The 17,293-nt window shown below is 37.6% G+C and overlaps 3 protein-coding genes, 1 long non-coding RNA gene and 2 other non-coding genes across 10 annotated transcripts; 3 read left to right on the top strand and 3 right to left on the bottom strand.

Annotated features, from left to right (window-relative positions):
• Nucleotides 1–31: 31 nt before the first annotated feature.
• Nucleotides 32–15,102, bottom strand: LOC114573474 (uncharacterized). 3 transcript variants are annotated; one of them, XR_003694902.1, is made up of 7 exons: nucleotides 14,830–15,102; nucleotides 6,655–6,730; nucleotides 6,395–6,423; nucleotides 6,061–6,275; nucleotides 5,084–5,157; nucleotides 4,848–4,933; nucleotides 32–4,413 (listed from the first exon to the last, which is right to left on the bottom strand). It is a non-coding gene; the product is annotated as an uncharacterized LOC114573474 (long non-coding RNA). The 3 variants fall into 3 exon arrangements; XR_003694903.1 differs by lacking the exon at nucleotides 14,830–15,102 and adding an exon at nucleotides 14,281–14,583; XR_003694901.1 differs by lacking the exon at nucleotides 14,830–15,102 and having other exon boundaries at nucleotides 6,655–6,772.
• serac1 (serine active site containing 1) lies at nucleotides 460–7,572 on the top strand. Its single transcript, XM_028605687.1, has 17 exons — nucleotides 460–559; nucleotides 1,195–1,295; nucleotides 1,468–1,504; nucleotides 1,608–1,750; nucleotides 2,235–2,324; nucleotides 2,980–3,111; nucleotides 3,207–3,328; nucleotides 3,553–3,681; nucleotides 3,803–3,916; nucleotides 4,333–4,495; nucleotides 4,854–5,004; nucleotides 5,108–5,249; nucleotides 5,490–5,590; nucleotides 5,865–5,962; nucleotides 6,120–6,302; nucleotides 6,389–6,532; nucleotides 6,682–7,572. Exons 2-17 carry the CDS (start codon nucleotides 1,202–1,204, stop codon nucleotides 6,816–6,818), a joined length of 1,980 nt encoding a protein of 659 aa, XP_028461488.1. The 5' UTR covers nucleotides 460–559; nucleotides 1,195–1,201; the 3' UTR covers nucleotides 6,819–7,572.
• On the top strand, nucleotides 8,079–9,791 carry gtf2h5 (general transcription factor IIH, polypeptide 5). Of its 2 annotated transcripts, none has more exons than XM_028605693.1 (3): nucleotides 8,079–8,213; nucleotides 8,630–8,715; nucleotides 8,873–9,791. In XM_028605693.1, exons 2-3 carry the CDS (start codon nucleotides 8,681–8,683, stop codon nucleotides 9,051–9,053), a joined length of 216 nt encoding a protein of 71 aa, XP_028461494.1. In that variant the 5' UTR covers nucleotides 8,079–8,213; nucleotides 8,630–8,680; the 3' UTR covers nucleotides 9,054–9,791. The 2 variants fall into 2 exon arrangements, with proteins under 2 accessions (XP_028461494.1, XP_028461495.1); XM_028605694.1 differs by lacking the exon at nucleotides 8,079–8,213 and adding an exon at nucleotides 8,218–8,281.
• Nucleotides 9,988–10,151, bottom strand: LOC114573782 (U1 spliceosomal RNA). The gene has a single exon (XR_003694961.1). It is a non-coding gene; the product is annotated as a U1 spliceosomal RNA (small nuclear RNA).
• Nucleotides 12,571–12,761, bottom strand: LOC114573794 (U2 spliceosomal RNA). The gene has a single exon (XR_003694972.1). It is a non-coding gene; the product is annotated as a U2 spliceosomal RNA (small nuclear RNA).
• On the top strand, nucleotides 13,717–17,281 carry dynlt1b (dynein light chain Tctex-type 1b). Of its 2 annotated transcripts, none has more exons than XM_028605691.1 (6): nucleotides 13,717–14,253; nucleotides 15,789–15,968; nucleotides 16,187–16,228; nucleotides 16,592–16,715; nucleotides 16,806–16,883; nucleotides 17,051–17,281. In XM_028605691.1, exons 2-6 carry the CDS (start codon nucleotides 15,942–15,944, stop codon nucleotides 17,119–17,121), a joined length of 342 nt encoding a protein of 113 aa, XP_028461492.1. In that variant the 5' UTR covers nucleotides 13,717–14,253; nucleotides 15,789–15,941; the 3' UTR covers nucleotides 17,122–17,281. The 2 variants fall into 2 exon arrangements, with proteins under 2 accessions (XP_028461492.1, XP_028461493.1); XM_028605692.1 differs by lacking the exon at nucleotides 13,717–14,253 and adding an exon at nucleotides 14,746–14,762.
• The last annotated feature ends 12 nt before the right edge of the window (nucleotides 17,282–17,293 follow it).

Raw genomic sequence — 17,293 nt, forward strand, 5'->3', positions numbered from 1 at the left:
TTAAATTGATCCAGATCTGTCTTATCTCTAAGCAGGGTGATGATCCCATGGGGTATAGCTCTGGTTACAATATCAAATTCTTTTCTTAGAGGATGGAAATTAAATTTATGGGTGAAGTCGTCATAAGATAAAATGTGATTTGAGTTATTTAATAATTGGGATACCAATAGAATATCATGTTTAAACCAGTTTTCTATAAAGAGTGTCTTGTTCCTATATATGATGTTCATGTTGTTCCAGATAAAACATTTATGAGGGGAGAAATTGTGTTTGTATAGAAGAGACCAACAAGTTAGAGCCTGTTTATGGAAGTTTGACAATTTAACTGGCAGTCTGTTAATGGAGTATGGGCATTGAAGCAAGAATGTGATTTTACCAAGTTTTTCAAAGATAAAATTTGGCACAATGTTCCACAAACCTTGGTTACTATGTTACTATAAAAAAAATCTGCTCGCGTTTGATGACGTGTTATTTGTGAGACAAGTGTTTATGAACACCGGTCGGGGGCCGGGGCCGGGCGCTGCAGTCAAGAACATCACGGTAGTCCTCTATAAATAAGGTAATATCTGTTCATTAATGAAAATGAAACCGCACGAAAATGGTTACCTTAATCGGCTATAGCTGTGTAGTTAACTGTTAGTAAGCTGGCGGAAAGCCCTGAAAGTGAAACGTTAGCCAAAAGCTAATCTTAGTTAGTTAGTGTTAGCTAACGGGTAATTTAGCTTGACCCGTTGTTACAGTTTAACTTTAGAGTTTATGTTAGCGTTACGAGTGTCACACAGCTTGCTTTAGTGTAACATCAAGCTGAATGACTGACCGTTGAGGTGGCAGTTTAATCCAAGTGAAAAGCAGGTAGTAAGAAGACTTGTGAATGGTTTTATTTCTTACATTAGTTAGTTTATTATAATGTTAGATGGTTCACACATTGTTTTAATGTTGATACTGCTGCTTGTTTGGTAATTAGAGCCTGGTAGCTGGATTACCAGGGTCTTTTTTCATCAGGTAACGTAACGTTAACTAATAGACCGCTATTTATATAGCTACGTGCGTTACGTTAAATTAGTTTTGGCAAAAGTATAATTGGTCTCACGTCTGGCCCTATGATATGTAAGTTTCTAGTGTGCTTGAAATAAGTTGTTATTCCTCTGTGGCGGACTGATTTAACGTCTCCTAAACATACCGGGTGACATGCAGGCGGAGGATGTCTGGTGCAGCTCTACGTTTGATCCGCTGTCGGAGACTGAGCACAGCTGGGCCGCCTGGAGTCAGGAAAGTGCTTCAGTGGAAGGATTTAAGTAAGTTATTAGACATAACTGGCCTACGTGTATGCTGCTTATTGTCTGCAATCTCCGATATCTAATTACATGGATTCAACCTTAATGCTTCTGTGAGTAAAGTTACAGCTTAACACCCTTAACGTTATCCAATTTTATCTAAATATAGATTACTTTTTCTGCTGACATTTAGGGAAGGTTGCTAAAGTAACTGGTGCCGTTGTCTCGGGGTAAGTTTGTTACAATATTTGCATAAAGATTTTAATCCTTGTCTTCAATGGTTAAAAAAAAAATCATCTAGACTGACTCATCTTATCCATTCCCTTTCTACAGAGGCTGTCTTTTGATCACATATGAAGTGGTGGCCTTGAACAAGGCTGTGACCATTGACACTAGTGCCATTCTTCAGGAGAAATACAAGTCTTACATCTATCTGACAGCCACTCCCTCAGATGAAAAGGAAAATCTTACTGCAGGTACTGGATGTCATCCATCTAGACTTTATTGCTAAACTAGGAAAATAGCATGTGTCCCTTTTTTAATCACCTTACAAAACTGAAAAGAATTAAAGACCATTTTGAGATTTTGTTTTAGTTTAGATGTTTTGTTTTTGGACTTCCCAGACCAGCTGGGTGACATCAGGAATATGCTGAGTGGCTTTTTTTTTCCTTCTTTTTTTTTGTATGAGCACAAAGTCATACTGAGTTTGCCATGTCCAGGTGCCCAGTGATGTCTGTTATCATAACTGTCTTTCCTTCCTTCCCCTCTCTACTATCTTTCCTGCTTGAATAATCGGGTCAGTCTGTTGAGTGATCTCACTTCCACTGGTCAAGTTTCTCTTATTTAATGGAAATGATCAACTACCAACCTATATACTGAGATGCCTACTAGCAACCATTACTAAATGGCTTCTGTTACCTTGGTTGACTTTTTATTTTTTATTTTACACTATGTGTCTAGGGCTCACACACAAAGCAAGGAGGGAACTTCATAAAGCAGCAAGGCGGTTTCTGGAAATATCATCTAGGGTTTTCCTGCAAACACTAGACGGTAAGAAACCAAAGGTTATCATTATACTGTACCAGTTCACCTGAAAATCACACTAAAAGTACACAGTGTATGACCGTAGTACTGGCCCTCATGTTTCTAAGATTGGAAAGCAGAAGTTGCTGCTAATAGAAGCACAAATATTTATTCTCAGAAAACAGTACAGTCACCCATTCATTTTTATGTGGGGTGTGCACATTACGGCAAAAGGAAACACCTGCCTTGTACGTGCACATCCTGTTTTGAATGCCTTATAGTTTGTGCGCCAATGTGCATATTGGCAATTGTCTGTATTATACATGAATACTTTGTCCACCTTATATTAGCTCTGTATTAATCACTCTAATTGTAAATACACAGCTTTTTTAACATTATAGAACAGACATGTAAGACATCTAATAAATTAACTTTTTACTTTTTTAAAATAAATAGCTGCCAAGTTGATGACACAAGGTTTGAGACCACAAGGTTTGTAACTTCCTGGCTGTTGTAATAATCTGAAATTGGTGCTGTAAAGATACTAGTAGTTAGTCACGGTAGATACAGTTGGAATGCAATTTCACAGTGCCTTTTTTAGGAATGTTTGTAGTACCCTGTATCCACTTTGTTCTGTGAAATGTTTAGCCTGTCCGTACGCTCTCTATTTGTATGTCCTTAGAGCACTTCAGCCATGTAGATGCAGACCCACATGAGGTGGCATTATGGGTCTTACTAAAGAGGACACGGTCAGCCAACAAAGCTATCAGACTACAGGCTGTTCAGGAACTTGCAGAAAATCACCACTGGCACGGTAAAATACATAGAAATTGTTGCGCATTACTTCAGGCTTACAGTATATACAACAAGTAAAGTGTGATTAGTTCATACCTGTTGTCAATAACTCAGACTACCAGTACCAGACAGCAGCCCAGGTTATAGACCAAGGAACAGCAGTGGGCCTGGCCCGGACTCCCCAGGTAGACCATAGATTCTTCTTGCGCTCACCTGCACTGCCTGACCTTGAGGATGTAAGTTTCTCTGTTGATCTGTCTATTATGTAGAATGCCTCAATATCTCTATTACTTGCAAAGCACACTTATTCACAGACTTTGTTTCTATACTAAACATAATGGGATATACATTTTTATATTTTCTGCACAAGCTATTCATCACTATTGATCATTTACCTTAGCTTTAAATTAAATCTCACAGGTATATAAGATGATAACTAGGTGTGTTGACTTCTTCACAGGGTTTGTCAGCAGAGGATGGACTGAGGCAGCTGCTGGCATCTCTGCCTCAGTCGGAGGTGGACAAATGTGTTCAGTACTTCACCTCACTGGCCCTCAGAGAGAGCACTCAGTCCTTGGCAGCACAACGGGTAATTGAGACAGAAACATGGATTCACACATGCACTTCTACATTGTCTTTTTGAAAAAAAAGGGTTGAAAATTCAAATATTTAAATCCTCTTACTAATGCATACACCTTCCTATGTCTTAGGGTGGTCTGTGGTGTTTCGGAGGTAATGGGCTGCCTTACGCCCAGAGCCTCACCTCTGTTCCCTCTGAGAAGGTGGAATCTTTCTGCCTACAGGCATTGGTACAGCACTCAAAGGTAATGATGGCGCATCTAAACATGATCTAACTCCAATTATCTGTTAAACACAACCCAGACGTGCATTTAACAGCACATATTGTGCATCTTCCCCCAACATTGAAAAAATAACAAGCTCAATAAAAACACAAACCACCTTTTGTTTAGTTCAGTTAATTCAGTGGATCTTCATGGTTGGAGGCCCTCTTGGCAGCATGCAAGTATTTATAGAACAGTGCTTTAACGGTGTCCACTACACACTGAACTGAGTTGAATTTCATAGTTTTCTGAACAGAAACAACTTTTACCTCAACAGTTAATTTGGTGAATACCTGAAAAACCATCTCAGTGGAATAACTCCTGCAGAGACTGTGGTTGATTTTGATTGCTAAGGTGAATAAATGTTCTGAACTTACTGAAACACATCCTGTCTGCAGGTCCAGAGCCACTGTGACCAAATAGTTGCCAATGGGGGTCTTCAGCTCCTCCAGAGGGTTTATCAGCTTCGTAGAGACTCCCTGAAGATTCAGAGGAACATTGTTCGTATCATAGGAAATTTGGCACTCAATGAAGGTGTTCACCAGGCCATAACCCAGTCTGGTAAGTCTGCAACTCATCTCAATATTCCATAGAGGGTTCTGGTTATGTGTAATCTTGACTGGGTTTAATGACAATGATGTAATGTATGTGTGGATACAATGTTATTTCATCTACAGATTACATAGTCACTATTACAAAGACTTGTAATCCAAATCTCAACAGTTTTAATGTTGTCCACACAGCCATCAACTGTTAGTCAACCAAAACGTGCTTTACAGTATTCATACTCGTTCACAGTTGTTTGTTTTTTCTCTGTTTTTAATACTTTCTGTCCAAATTGTATTAATTCAAAGCAGAACAGATTATAATACATCCAATATTTTTCTTTCTTTCTTCATTAACTATGTAACACCTTCAGGCTGGGTATCTGTCCTGGCTGAGATGATGCAGTCTCCTCATGTCATGCAGGCATCTCATGCAGCCCGCGCTCTGGCCAACCTGGATAGGGAGACGGTAAAAGAGAAATACCAAGACGGTGTCTATATCCTCCACCCACAAACACGTTGCAAGTAGGAAAACGATTAATTCTGCTGTTACATTATTCTTTATAAAGTATTAGTTTCATTTCATATGTACACCAACACTTACCTTTGACTATGTGTTCATTTCCAGCCAGCCAATCAAAGCAGACGTGCTCTTCATCCATGGGATTCTCGGGGCAGCTTTTAAGACATGGAGGCAGAAGGACCGCAATATGTTAGAGGAAGAGAAGGAAGCAGAAAGCAGGGACGACTACACAGAGTGCTGGCCAAAGGTGATAAATCCACCTAATTCCTCTAATTACTGTGGAGTATTACGGATCACCATGAAGTGTCTTTTCCCCTATATGTACAATTAAATGAAATCTTTGGAACAACTATGGATTGGTCTGTCTGGCTGTTGGGGAGACTCAATAGTTTTTGCTCAATAAAATGTGAGGTTTGAATAATGTTGAGGATATTAATCATCTCTAACTGTTGTTCTTCTCTGTTATTGTGTCCTCTTTTATTGACAGTCATGGTTGGCTGCTGATTGTCCAAATCTGAGAGTACTATCGGTGGAGTATGACAGTCATCTCAGTGACTGGATGGCCAAATGTCCCGCTGAGAATCAGAGGTGATGAATTGGGTATTTCTTCATGTGTCCACTGGTGATTCGGTATAAAATATTATAGGATTGTGCAAGTGACTTTGGTTCCTTACCAGTAGTAATAACCTTCATATTTTGCACAGCTCATCCAACATCATGACTATTTAAAGCTAATTAGGCTACAATTCTTAGTCAAGTTAAATGTTTTGTTATCTCAAATGTTGCAGTATTCATTATGCACAATTCCAACATACTCTCAATAAATTAACTGTTTATTCATTCTTTGCTTTGGTCTCTTCAGGAAGTCCTTGGCCTACAGAAGTCGAGAGCTGCTAAAGAAGTTAAAGCTGGCAGGAGTTGGAGAGAGGCCTGTGGTCTGGGTAGCCCACAGCATGGGAGGTATTATGTCGGAACTTTCTTTCTACAAGCATGTTAGAGTTGTACTCAAATCCCTTGAACGCAACATGAAAAACAAATGGCTCAGTCTTATTTCATACCTCACAAAAGTTGTGCTCACTGTCTGTTTGTATCCTCTTGTGTTTGATTTTTCCATCAGGATTGCTTGTGAAGAAAATGCTGCTGGATGCCTCAGAGGACCCAGATATGCATGGACTGTTAAAGAACACCAAGGGCATTATGTTCTATAGTGTTCCACACCATGGCACCTTTATGGCAGAGTACTCAGTCAATGTCAGATATCTCCTCTTTCCCTCTGTAGAAGTCAGAGAACTTTGTAAAGGTAAGTGAATAAAATTAATTCTGAGGTCAAAGACTGTTAGAAATTGTTCAATATCTATTGTGAGACGTTGTCCATGTGTTTTTAAGACTCACCAGCACTGCGCAACCTGAATGAGAACTTCCTAAACATGGCCAAAGAAAAGGAAATCAAGGTGCTGAGCTTTGCAGAGACGCTGCCGACAAACATTGGTCCCATGATCAAGATACTAGTGGTACCAACACAGTCCGCAAGTATGTAACATTAATGCACATTGGAAATAAGACACATGTATGATGTATAGCAAATACGAATGCATTAGCAAAGCATAGATCTGAGATAGATATGACAGTAATATTGTCCTTTTAGCTGTTACCTTGAGCCTGCTCTGGTTTGGTTTCAGATCTCGGCATCGGGGAGCTCATCGAGGTAGACGTAGATCATCTTAACATCTGCAAGCCGGAGAAGAAGGATTCATTTCTGTACAAGCGCAGCCTCCAGTTCATTCTAGAAGCACTGCAGAGCTATATTAGCCACTGACTGAAATATATGAACACAAACACACTGATAAAACACTTGAAATGGGGGAGAGCACTGATTCCCCTCCCCCCCCCAAACCAAATGGAAACATAACTGCCTCTCCTTGTTTACATTAACATAAATATGTCCTTGCTCCTTTTAGAAAATAAAAAAATGTGATCACAAAAAACACCACCACTAATTTGATCACAGTATAATTAGGCAAATTAATTGTATTTTACTCAATGGTGGATTTCTGTGAAGAGTTGTAAATTGTGATGAGCCATCCTCCTAGATTGGTCTCTCTCTAGTGAGTCAGATTTTTTAAGATCATTCACATTTTTAAAGAACATACTACTCTGACTTTCAAATAATTGAATTGTTTTTCTAGATTTTAATTTTCTGTCACTTTTTCCATTTTATCTTTGATTTACCAGTTTAACATATGACACATATTGCTCATACAATATTTACTTACATATGCACTGACATGTCTTTGCCACTCAAGTATTTTTGACCAGATTGGTTTAAAATTTTATTTTTTAAATGTATGTATTTTATTCTAACTACTGTATCACAGTCATATTGTCTGCCAAAACATATTCCTTCCTGAACTTTACCTGAAATGGACCTGTGTTAATATTAGTTTAGGTTGCTTGATTTATTTATTTGTATGGGACTAATCAAGCAATTGGTTTTAAATATCCATGGGTTTTTAGTCCAAATTGCCACTAGCAATGCTGACAATGAATAAATGTATGAAGTTGGAGTCGGACTTGTCTATGCGATGCATCATTTTCATCTCAAAGCCACTTTGCAATACATTAATAATACACTTATTGTGTACTATTACACCCTGTATGTATTAGACTGTTGTTGGACATGTAAATCATTTAGCATTACTGCTTTATGGCAATATTGGATTTTTATATAATTTTTGCATCAATGTGATGATGCCTTTGTTTGCCAATTATTTAATGCACTGGGTTGACCAAAAGCAGGCATTCCCAATTGGTTATTTTATTTATCAACAGCTTTACAATGGATGCTCATGAAAATGTACTCTATAATGTTATATAATGATACAAAGATATGTAATTATTACATAATTGTGAGACATTTTATCCATATTACCCACCACAAAATAAACCTGTTTCATCATTGATAAATAGGGTGTGATAATGTGATGATAAATGGCACTAAAATGAAAGCACAAAGCTTTCTCCAAGCAAGTGGGAACAATACAAATAACTCATGATAGATCCTCTTTCTAAACCGTCTCTGACGATACTAGTTATGGCACATGCGCATGTTTGGATGGCGGAAGATTGTCCCTCGGTGCAGACCGTACGTCACCCCACGTCAATTCCACAATGCTTTGAAACTGTTTAGGAAACAGCCGCAGAAAGCTATCAGGTTGGTGAAAGTCTGTCTCCCATCCTTCTTAACTCATTTTGAATGTACTAGGTATCTAAACTTTAATGGTAACGTGTTCTGTTTAATATTTAAAAATCGCAGAATATGAATATCCACGGGGTAATGTACTTTTGAACTAACGTTTGAGCTAACAAGCTAACCAGAGTCAAAAAAGCTAACGCTAGCAGATGTGTTCTTAAACACCGCCATTATTTTAGTTTTTTTCTGAGGTAACGTTATATTAAGAAAACGGTCTCATTAAAAATAGACCGAGACCAAAAACTGGCCAACTTTGTGATTTTTGGCTTATGTTTCTTGACTGGAATTTACTGTCCTGCCCTTTTCCTATTGCTCCGTTAGCTTCTCATGTTTACGGTCAGGAAAGTAACGTCAACACATCATTTATTGTGCTGCAGGTTTTGAGCATTTCCATTTGATTGACCGCTGATTTCTCTGCACCTGTCAACATGGTCAACGTACACAAAGGTGTTCTTGTTGAATGGTAAGGAAAACTGTAAATCTGATAAATGATATGCTTCTACAGATGCCGTTACACGCAAAACTCGTATGATAAAATGAACTATCTAAGTACGTTATTCCTTACATTTGTGCAGAACTTAAAATTGTTTCCCCTTGATCCCCTCTGCTCACTGGACTAGTGATCCTGCCATGAAACAGTTCCTCCTCTACTTGGATGAAAAAATGGCCCTGGGAAAGAAGTTCATCCTCAAGGACCTTGACGACACACACCTCTTCATCCTGGCAGAGGTGGTTCAGACCCTCCAGGAGAGAGTTGGCGAGTTAATGGACCAGAACTCATTCACCGTCACGCAGAAATGATACTCAACTGTTTCAAAGAAGTCTTGCTTCTTGGACTTAGGGCAGTTTAAGAGTTTGTCTTTAGACAAACACGGTTTGCAATGTTTTGACAATATAAATCATCAGAAACATGGATCTAACTTAAAACCAAAACAAAGTTGCAGCATAAAAAGACCGAGAACAAATGTCGGAAACTTTTGCAAATGTTAAACATGCAACTGAGACATCCGAACTAAGTTTTCTGTGGGAGAATATAATGTGTTTTTTTTACGGTCTGGCGACAAACTAGGCTACACAGCAACAACTAAAGAGCTTGGTAGCCTCTAGTGTAGAACAGAGCTGACAACATGATTCAACCCTATACTAAACATTTGAGCTAGAACGGACTTTCCTAATGTTATCTCGTACTACACAATGCATTCACTCGCAGATTTTTTTTTCAGCAAATTGTCAACCTTCAGATTAGTTCAAGACATGTTTCATCAGAAAAATAAAGTGAACTGTTTGATTCTTCTCTTCTTCACTGACTTAGCTTACAGTTTACGTCCATGGCTGTCCTATTAACAACAGCCGTGGTGACTGTGATTTCACATTTCCAGCAGTATGATTCACTGAATCTGAATTAACTTAATCTAAATATGTCTGAGGGTTACTGTTTTCCCTAGGTTTGTGAAAGATTTAGGTGCATGTATTTGGGGGGGTTAAGGGGTCCTCCCTCAAGAAAATGTTATGTTTTTCAATAAAGAAAATGCAATTTCACATCATTTTGGACCATTATTATTACTACTTTATCTGTCTAAAATGTTGGAAAAGCTAGAGCGGTTAATATATAATTAACACTTAAAAAGACAAAGCCTGCTAAATAAGAAGTCCATTGGGGACCAGCTACAATCATCACTCTTTAGCAGAAATCTCACTGACCAAAGTAATTTGTATTTTCATTTCACATGTTATCAGGGGAGAGCGCAAACACAGTCCCTATTAGCATAAATTATACAGTTGAGATTCTCACATTTAGGGAACACGCAGAGGTCAGCTCATGCCAGGAGTGCAATGGCTAAGCCTCACCCTAGGTGAACCACCTTGTTGATCATGGTATCTTCCCTGCCAGGTAAGTATGAGCTGTACAACTCGGGGGGCAGGGGAGTCTTTCACTGACAGTCCATGCTGACTGATGGAGCTGACCATCCAAAAATGACCAAATTCAGAATCTATAAAGGGTCTGATAATCTACAGGAGTTTAATATAGAAGAAACACTTTTGTTCTAAGGCTGACAAAGATTACTTACATTTTACTTGATATATAATGGCTATATTGCCCATCATGCAATGCTGTATTTCCATATCAAAAGCCAACCTAAGCTCAACAGTTATATCTATTTTACCTCCCACAAATGAGTAACAGTCCAACAGCATGTTCAAATGAGACAAAGCTAAATAAAACTGCAATTAAAAGTACTTTGATCCACATTTGAAATTCGTGGGAAAGAATAAAAACACACAAATCACACATTTGTTTCTCACATTACAACCCCTTCCAGTTTCTTTGTTTACTTATGGTAGGCTACGAACAGGACTGCTACTGCCACCTATTGGTCTGGAGTGAGAACAACCCTGGATGTTTTGCAAATACAAACGCAATCTAATTAAACAGCAACACCAACTGCAGCCTCCAAAATGATCATGCAGTTGAATAAACACCTCAGATTCAACAAAAAACTGAACATGATAACCTTCAGAAAGTAAGGATTTATTGTAGGACTGTTGTACTAGACTGCATTAGTTTAAGCTAGGCTTAATAAATTGGCAACGGATTGAATATCTATAAACACTGTAAGCTTCTCTGTGTATGGATAAGAGCAAACAAAAAACAATTAAGATTACTGAAAAAAAGTGCATATATATATATACATATATATGTATATATATATACACACACACAGTGCTCTCAGGCTGTGAAACCACAGTAAACAAAACTTTTGGGGAATGAGCAGAACTATGGCAATGATGCCTAACAACAGATTCAATCCAATCAGTATGAGGATTTAAGAATAAATTGATGTTTTTAGTTTTTTTTTACACGTGGAAAGGACAGTGAACTCAGCATGTTTTAAAATGTCCTTGTCCTTTTTTATCAGTCATATGCATTCTCAAATCAAGGACTATAGACACTGCAGTTACTATTCTGCACGGACTCATGCCAGTAAAAAAAATATAAAATACATGTTTCATCACTTGTGATGTTACGTGGTACGTGGTGTGCTGAGGCTTCGGAGCGTGTATCAATAATCCTGGAAGTTTTGGGTAAAGGGCAGTATCGTTTTAGACAAATTACGTCATTGATTTTGTCCGAAGCAATTAGCATGAAGATGCAGTACTGGAGGCTGCACTTTCAAGAATGCAATCCTAGGACCACATTTCTAGGACTCTAGCTTTTCACGACTGCGCAAACTACTGAAGTGGGTGACCGCACGATCTACTGTTGAAAACAATTCTTGTGTCTTGAATTGAACAGCAAAGTTAACGTTAGCTAGCTAGCCAGAGTGTGAGTAAGTTAACTAACGTTAACTTTGATAGTCGTAAAGGCAGTAACGTTACAAACAATTAGTTTATGATATATTGCTAAGTGATAGCCCTCTGTAGGCTATTTGTTTATTTGTTTAATGAAACTGTATAGCTATTTTGGTAAGCTCAACTAGGTGTATTATATTATTTGTTGATTTAATGACTATAATAATTGATCATAGCCAGCTTGTCATGATCTGTGTCAAATCAGCATAATCAGCATTTTTACAAAAATAGTGTGAATAGCAGCTAATGCCATGATATCTTTATCAGTTAATACCTTTTTTTTAAGCGTGAACAATATTTCTATTAACCCAGCAGCGAGTGTTCCTGATAAAACAAATAAAGTCTCCCCTCTACATCATTTTCCTAATTACACAAGCACATTCACTGCACTTTTTCCCGGTTAAACAGATGCCATTTTCCAGTTTTAGAACACTAACATTGCCCCTCCTGCCATTATTATGATACAATTATTTAATTTAATTTATTTAAGGATTGATTACACACATTTTATGCATTACTCACAAGAAAGATACAATCATAGGCCTACTTATCAATATATCAAATATATATAATAATAATATATCAAATATATATCAATAATATATCAAATATCAATATATATATATATATATATATATATATATATATATATATATATATATATATATATATATATATATATATATAGCAGGCTATAAATGGATTATATCGAAATGTTTTTGTTCCGTTTATTGACCGTCATTATTCCCAAGCCCTTTCTGACGCAAAATACTATCATAGATGGTTGAGATGATCTGCAACATAGCTTTGTATTCTATAAGCCTGTTTAAACTCTTTAAACAACTCGACAACTTAACCTCGAATAATAAACAATGTTGAGGAACATTTTGCTGAAAAACGTCGACGCTTACGATAATTTTATCTCAGCTTACCAATTACCGTTGTCTTTTAATTTTAAACATTTGAAAGGGGGTGCACCATTCCTGGAGATACTGCAATACCAGGTCGATGCGTGGAGAGGACGGAGCAAGCTCCTATTCCAGCTCCCAGTTTCAAAAATCAATTTAATATATGGTCCCCGGATAGGGGACGTATCAGATATTAAACTGATAAGAACAGATACTACACTTGATCTTAGCCAAAAGGCCGAGAAGCGATACCGTAAATGCATCGGCTGTAAAGGAGTAGTTCGCAGCACCGTTACTCTCACTCACGGATCAACATGATAATGTCAACAACTACAAAAATATACCAACAAATTGCAAACAATGAATAATCGGCTGGACCTAAAAGAAATACATATTGCATCCATAGACTCTAATAATATACAGTCTATGATTGCATCGCAGACTTCTGTTACAAAACGTTATTTTAGTGAATGCGGGTTAAAGCTATTTCTGATCACGTGACGTGCTACTGCCCAATAAGCTATCACTACGAAAGAGTACGTTAAATACCTCTTTATAGCTTTAATGGAGCCAGACTTTTTGGTTTATTCGGTTAAATATATAATTGAGATTTAGTATAAATATGTCTAATTACGGGATCGTGTGTGTGGATGAAAATGAACATAATACAGAAGTTTACTACCTTCGAGAGCTAAAGTTATCCCTTTCACAAAGATACATTAAGCTTTGTCTCCCTCTGGTGACGGAAAGTACTCATGTACGTCATACACTATGCGTTGTACTCAAGAACCTATTTCAATATTGGCAACTTAGAGCCCATGGGAATTTGATAAAATGTGTAAAATCCATCAAAATATCACAATGTTAGTAACGTTACAATGAAACCATCGATATGTGGACACCAGACATAGTGTATCAAGCTAGCAACAGAACCGTTTCAACTTCCGGTTTTTCTGTTGTCAAAATAAAAGTTGTACTGTCAGTAATCGAAGTCTCAATTTGGAAGCTGATGACAAATGGTATTCATTAATAAGTTAAATGTTTCTGGATTTAAAACAAGTTTAAATTATGAGACATGTAATGCCAAACTACGCAAATTACAACCGATTTTGATTTGGACCTTTAACGCGAACTTCAACATGAATGCGAACTTCTAAACTGCACAATTAAAACGCGCACTAACATTACTTCAGGAGGACCTCGTTAACGTTAATACAGGAAAGTTTTCTTATGTTCATATTTTGCGTTAGTTAGTAGCAATAGTTAGCCTGACGTGGTCATACTAGAATGTGAACTTCCCGACCTCGAATTTTGTGGGTGGGGCTAAGTTTGGCTGGCATCCAGGCTAAGCAATAGCATAAGGTAGAGGGCAATGTTAGGAGTAAATGCGTAGTTACCTGGTCCAAGTTCACTGAGACATTTCTGACACTTTACAAGTGGGCGCTTCCTTCGGGGTTAAGATAGCAATTGATTTAGCTAGTTAGTTTGCATAAACGCTTAACTTTATCAGAACTAGTGTAAATATCTACTCCTAATACACATCTCACACCTTCTGTTAACGTCGTCCCATGCAACTTTAGCTAGCGTTAGCATATAAGCCAGCCGAGTGAAGCTAGCTAGCTAGCGTCATAATATTAACATATTAACTCGACTAGCAAACGCTATCATGTTATCCTGTCCTGAACATTACATTTAATGCCAGAGACGACTGTGAGAATCATGTTAAAGGACGCTATCTAAAAGTAAGTTTTTTTAGAGCATTAACATACCTTAAATTGTCCTCTAGAAGGCGAAAACAAGCGATTACCTAAGCCTCACTTTGATGTTTTCGGTAAATGACCAGCAGGGGCGGTGTCTTCCCTGTTTCGGTTTTTAGGTAATATATTTTTAGGAGATTTTTTATCAAGACATTTACTGGCAACTCAAATACTATGTTTTTAGAGTGGCTACAGTAGTGCAATCAATGTGGCTGGGATGCCGCTATTTTCCAGCATAACGTTACCAGTCATGTGGGCTCGACATAAGCAATAGCCCGATGGCCCGGGGCCAGTAAAAACGTATGTCGGGGTGGTTGCAGCCACCGTCTCTGGCACTTTGTCTGCTGCATCAGCAAACGTCATACTAAGTGGCACGAAGCGTGTGAATGCTAACATTTCACATTTTCACCTCAGGTAATCCAATTCATTTGGATACAAGCGTTGCATTTTGGAAGATAGATTGGATTCTGAACAGCGATGCTACACTCGTTACTGTAAGTAGGTAGCCTACAATAAAACCTCCATGATTAAAGAGTCAATACTTATCAATAACCCACCTACCTGTTGTACAGGCAGAAACACGTAGAAAGCGATATTTTCAGCTCTGTCTGCACTGTCCACTCTTGTCCACCGCGCTGTGCAAACACAGCTCTCTGCAAATAGCGACTTTACAAACGAGCTAAAATGAAAGATGTCAGTTTGTAGTCTAACTGGTTGCAAATTAAGATAAACAATCTTGAACTTTGGACAAACTCTTGTAAACGTAGCTGCTGTCTAAACGAGCCATCCTCTCCATTGGAGCGGTAAACATATTATAAGACCAAAACAAATACATGTGGCTATACTTTATGCACGTGAATGATGCTGCGTTCTTCATTCTTGATGATGTTGCCGGTTGTATTATTTAGCAACAACATTGTCTTATTTCAAATTAGGCATACAGGACTAATCTGAGATAATTTTCTAGTTAAGTAGCCTATTTATCATTATGGATTTTCCATGTTTTTAGGATTTTGCTTACACTAATACATAATTTAATAATAATAATAATTTAGCATTAATTTAGTAAGAAAGTGAAAATATCAAACAAGAAGATGCTATTAGGTATCATTTTATTTTCTTTATTTGAAAGTCCGGCCCCTGGAGTGTCTGCTTAAAAAAATTCTGGCCCTTTGAAAAATGTAGTTGACCCCTGGTCTAGCTTTGCTGCTAATGGCACAACATCCAGTGGCAGTGGCTAGCTGGTTAGAACCATTTTCTGAAGCTTCGTAGTAGGTGCAGCGTATATTTTCCTGCTTTTTTGTCCTTTTCAATCACACCTATATTTCTTTCAGGGCCAGTAATATATATATATATATATATATATATATATATATATATATATATATATATATATATATATATATATATATATATATATATATATATATATATATATATAATTTATCAAGAAAAAATTATAGGTAATCATAGGTAAACCAAAAAAAAATACATTTCACGTTTTCTCTGTTTTACAAAAGGCTGCTGTATGACTTCACATTGCCGAAGATCACTTATTTAACCTAGTTCGTGTTTCTGCAACAACAAAGAACAAAAGAGTCGGTTCACTTATTCTGAAGAAAAACGACCGGAAGTCTTATTCCAGGGTAACTTTCCCATCGGAGGCAGTAGCAATGGACGAGTATCAGACAGAAGAGGAGGTAGGTTTCATATTTGAAAACTAGTTATTGCTGTTTTTTTGTCACCTAGAAACACCGCTCAGATATTAGCTACCTAAGAATTCCTTTGAAGGTTTATAATCGTTTGGCTCGCTAACGTTAACGAGAAGACCAGCAGCCGTGTCGACCATGGATGTATTATAACGTTAATGTTTGTTGTCGACTGGCTAGCTTAAACTGAACTGTTTGTATCTCACCAGACTGCGTTTGTCGTTGAAGAAGTGAGCAAAATCATAAAAGAGGTAAGCAAAAAGATATGATGCCTCTCGGTTTATCCACAAAGTTTAGATTTTATCAGCTCATTGCTACCGCTAGCTTGCAACTTTATGTTTGGTGACTTGTTGGTTGCTAAGGACACTGTGACGGTTGCTAGGCACTGTCCGTGTACTTGTAGAATTTTATACAATATTGGTTAACGCTTATTTAGAGCAATTTAATGTCATATTTTGCTAGCTAGTTAAGTTGTATTATATGATGCGGATTACAAAGCCATTGTTTTGTAATATATGCTACCTGTATTGCAGTATAATTGTAAGGCTATTAAATGAATGACGTGTGTTGATCAGTTTATGTTTAATACCACTTTGTTTAAATTGTCTCTGTAGTCAGTAGAAGCAGCCATAGGAGGAAATGCCTACCAGCACAGCAGAGTTAACCAGTGGAGCACCAGTGTAGTGGAGCAGTGCCTCAGTCAACTCAGCAAGCTGGGAAAGCCTTTCAAATATATTGGTACATGCGCTGCTGCAGTACAACAATAATATCTTCAGGGTTCATATAGGCTATGAAGTTGGTATTAAAAGATAGTGTGTTTTCCCACAGTAACGTGTATCATCATGCAGAAAAATGGAGCAGGTCTGCAAACAGCCAGCACATGCTTCTGGGACAACTCAAGTGATGGTAAAATACAGTAGTAATGTTGTTCATTTAATAGAATGTTTTCTCTTCTGTCAGCAACTATCAGTGTGCGCTTTTGAGTGGCTTTCAGAAACTGGTAATATTTTATCACTGACTTTAAATATTTGAACGCAGATACTACATTTATTGTGTATTATTACACCCAACAGGAAGCTGTGCCGTGAGATGGGAGAACAAGTCCATGTACTGTATCGTCAATGTTTTTGGACTGGCCCTCTGAACCAACTACAATGTACCTGAAGTGTTTGCAATATTTAGGATTTTGTGTATTTTCCAGAACCAGCATGTTATGTTTGGTCATGGTGCCTATATTTGAATACATATTGTTTTTATAGTAAGTGCAATTAATTAAAACAGTACTATGCTTTATATACATGTGACATGACAGAGTG

Source organism: Perca flavescens, chromosome 18 (genome assembly GCF_004354835.1).
Source record: "Perca flavescens isolate YP-PL-M2 chromosome 18, PFLA_1.0, whole genome shotgun sequence".
NCBI lineage: Eukaryota > Metazoa > Chordata > Actinopteri > Perciformes > Percidae > Perca > Perca flavescens.

Excerpts from the sequence above, each read along its gene's own strand:
- serac1 (XM_028605687.1), top strand. The coding sequence starts at position 1,202 with ATGTCTGGTGCAGCTCTACGTTTGATCCGCTGTCGGAGACTGAGCACA. Across the intron at positions 2,325-2,979 it reads TTTCCTGCAAACACTAGACG|AGCACTTCAGCCATGTAGAT; the intron begins GTAAGAAACCAA and ends GTATGTCCTTAG. Across the intron at positions 5,250-5,489 it reads ACACAGAGTGCTGGCCAAAG|TCATGGTTGGCTGCTGATTG; the intron begins GTGATAAATCCA and ends TTTTATTGACAG.
- gtf2h5 (XM_028605693.1), top strand. The coding sequence starts at position 8,681 with ATGGTCAACGTACACAAAGGTGTTCTTGTTGAATG. Across the intron at positions 8,716-8,872 it reads AAAGGTGTTCTTGTTGAATG|TGATCCTGCCATGAAACAGT; the intron begins GTAAGGAAAACT and ends TCACTGGACTAG.
- dynlt1b (XM_028605691.1), top strand. The coding sequence starts at position 15,942 with ATGGACGAGTATCAGACAGAAGAGGAG. Across the intron at positions 15,969-16,186 it reads AGTATCAGACAGAAGAGGAG|ACTGCGTTTGTCGTTGAAGA; the intron begins GTAGGTTTCATA and ends GTATCTCACCAG. Across the intron at positions 16,229-16,591 it reads TGAGCAAAATCATAAAAGAG|TCAGTAGAAGCAGCCATAGG; the intron begins GTAAGCAAAAAG and ends TTGTCTCTGTAG.